The 2,621-nt window shown below is 41.9% G+C and overlaps 1 protein-coding gene across 1 annotated transcript in view; it reads left to right on the forward strand.

The window, feature by feature from the left end:
- The window catches only part of AADAT (aminoadipate aminotransferase), a 33,892-nt gene that overhangs the window by 621 nt on the left and 30,650 nt on the right, over positions 1-2,621 (forward strand). Inside the window, exon 2 of the mRNA XM_004388875.2 lies at positions 768-936. Coding sequence (XP_004388932.1) covers positions 768-936 — 169 coding nt within the window. The remainder of the gene's footprint in view (positions 1-767; positions 937-2,621) is intronic.

Below are 2,621 nucleotides of genomic sequence, written 5' to 3' on the forward strand. Positions count from 1 at the left end.
CCCTCTGCATGGATGGTGCCTGCAGCCCCCTCCCGGGTGCATTCATTCATGTGAGCGCTCATTGTGCCCTCTGCATGGATGGTGCCTGCAGCCCCTCCCGGGTGCATTCATTCACCTGAGAGCTTAGGGTGCCCTCTGCATGGATGGTGCCTGCAGCCCCTCTTGGTTGCATTAATTCATGTGAGAACACATGGTTCACCGGGTCTGAGTGCAGAAGTGAGTCAGGCACAGCCTCGTTGTCAGAGAACTCCAGCTGCAGCGGGAGATGAGTCGGGTGGTTTTCTGCTGGAAGCGCAGAGGGAGCCATGATGGAGAGAGGTGCACAGGCTGTTGTGGGACGTGACTTGAGAGGGGAGGGGGCGGGCCTTTGAGAAAGGCTCTTATTGGGAAGATGAGTCGAGGTTGGGCCTGGTGCCCATAAGGACGCCCAGTAGGGAGGGCATGGTGGATGGGGAGGTAAAGGGGTGAGGGACGAAGCTGGACAGGCAATGGGATGGGGGTCACATGGAGGAAGCCCTCCCGTTATTATGACCCTGTGCGTGTCTTCCCAATCTCTCAGCCTTTCTGTTTATCATCACTATGCCTTAGTACCTCTACCAGTAAAGACGACCCAGAAAGTTATTCTAAATGTTTGTTTTAGACCAGCATTCTATCATTATACATTGTTACACTTAATATGTCCAGTGACCATAATGCACAGTGAGCTTTTTCTGTTGATGACTCTCTTCAATGAAGGTGTTTCTTCTTCTCTTCCATGTTTATCGTAGCTGAAATAGTGAACAGGGCACCAAAATCGCTCATCTCCTTGGCTCCTGGATTTCCAAATCCGAACACTTTCCCTTTTAAGACGGCCAGTATCACCATAAAAAATGGAAAGACCATCCAATTTGGAGAAGAGATGATGAAGAGAGCGCTTCAGTATTCTCCAAGTGCTGGGTAGTTATCAAGAGATGTTCTACTTTTGTTGGATTATTTTCTTGAGCAGTGTACTAAGGCCCACTGATAGAGTGACTTGAGTCTTTTAATGGTGTTCAGCATTTAGAGAGGTTTGCAAAGAGCTCCCCAAAAATAAAAGAGCAACAGGGACATTTGATGCTGTTTGTCACACGCCTCAGTGGCTGCTTTTCTAGAAGGCAGTGCTGTTAAAAAATGAGAGGACTCCCCGTAAAACCAAATGAGACTAACGAGGTACAAGAGTCCTGTGACAAGGGCCAAAAGGCAGAAGGGAACAAGGAAGCTGGTGATAGGGAAGCCAAGGTTGAGTAAGGATAGTGTTGATGTGTTGTGAGATTGTTAACCATTGTCATAGGGCAACATGTGTAGTAACTGTTAAATGAGAAACTATTTTGTTCTGCAAGCCTTCATCTTAAGTAAGAATAACAGCACAATTGGAAGAGCGTAGTCAATGTCACTGGACTGTGCATGTAGAAATTTTTGAAACGGTCTATCTTTGGCTGTGTGTATTTTCACCAAAAAACAAAGGTTGAGAAGTTAGAGGGTTAATATGTTGTGGGGTTGTAAACCAATGTCATAAAACAACATGTGTACTACTGTTTCATGAGAAACTAATTGTTCTGTAAGCCTTCACCTGAAGTACAATAAAAGATAAATAAATAAATAAAAAATAAAAAATAAATGAGAAGACGGTTGGCGAGGAGACAGGTCGGGAGAAGGGAGGAGAAGGATGACGCAGGAAGTGGCGGCAGCAATTTTAAGTCCAGAGACAATTTTCCAATAATTATTTACCCTTTCTAAACAGACAGCTATGTGAATACGTTGTGCTCATGGGTTAAAATGTCTTTCTTCTAGTGAGAAAGGATATTTTATGGAGTGTCTATAAATTATACTTTATTAAAGCCTTTGTTCTGCAGTGGAAAAATATAGTGAAAGACTATGTATATGTATATATAGTAGTTTTATGTAAAATATGCATAAGGCTTTTCTCTGAGTGATACAAAGAACATTTTGAGCCTGAACTTCTTAGCTAGGCTATGAAAATTTTTCGGTGGAGAGCAAAGAATTGATTATCCGATTAATGAATGGTGTAGTGAAAAAGAAACAGTGCAGGCTTTGGAATAAGAAAGCTCTAGATTCAAATCCCAGCTCATTCGGTCACTGGCTGAATGACTTCAGTAAATTTCTTTTATTTTTTTAAATTTTTTTTATTGTACTTTAGATCAAGGTTTACAGAACATATAGTTTCTCATTAAACAGTCAGTACACATATTGTTTTATGACATTGGCTAACAACCCCCCGACATGTCAACCCTCTCCCTTGTCGACCTTGAGGACCTTTTTTTTTTGGAGAAAATATACATAGCCAAAGTTACACCATTTTGAAAGTTTCTACATGTACAATTCAGTGACATCAATTACATTCTTCCAGTTGTGCTGCTATTCGCACTATCCTTTTCCAAATTATTCTATCACCATTATCTTCAACTCACTGCCCCCTAGGCTTCCCATCAAACCTTTGGAGTTGCTGTTGACAATTTGATCTCACATAGATAATTCTTTTTTTGTACCTTAGGCATAGGTTTGCAGAACAAATAGTTTCTCATTAAACAGTTAGTACACATATTGCCCTATGACAGTGGTTAACAACCCTATGACATGTCAAC

Source organism: Trichechus manatus, unplaced genomic scaffold (assembly GCF_000243295.1).
Source record: "Trichechus manatus latirostris isolate Lorelei unplaced genomic scaffold, TriManLat1.0 scaffold00220, whole genome shotgun sequence".
NCBI lineage: Eukaryota > Metazoa > Chordata > Mammalia > Sirenia > Trichechidae > Trichechus > Trichechus manatus.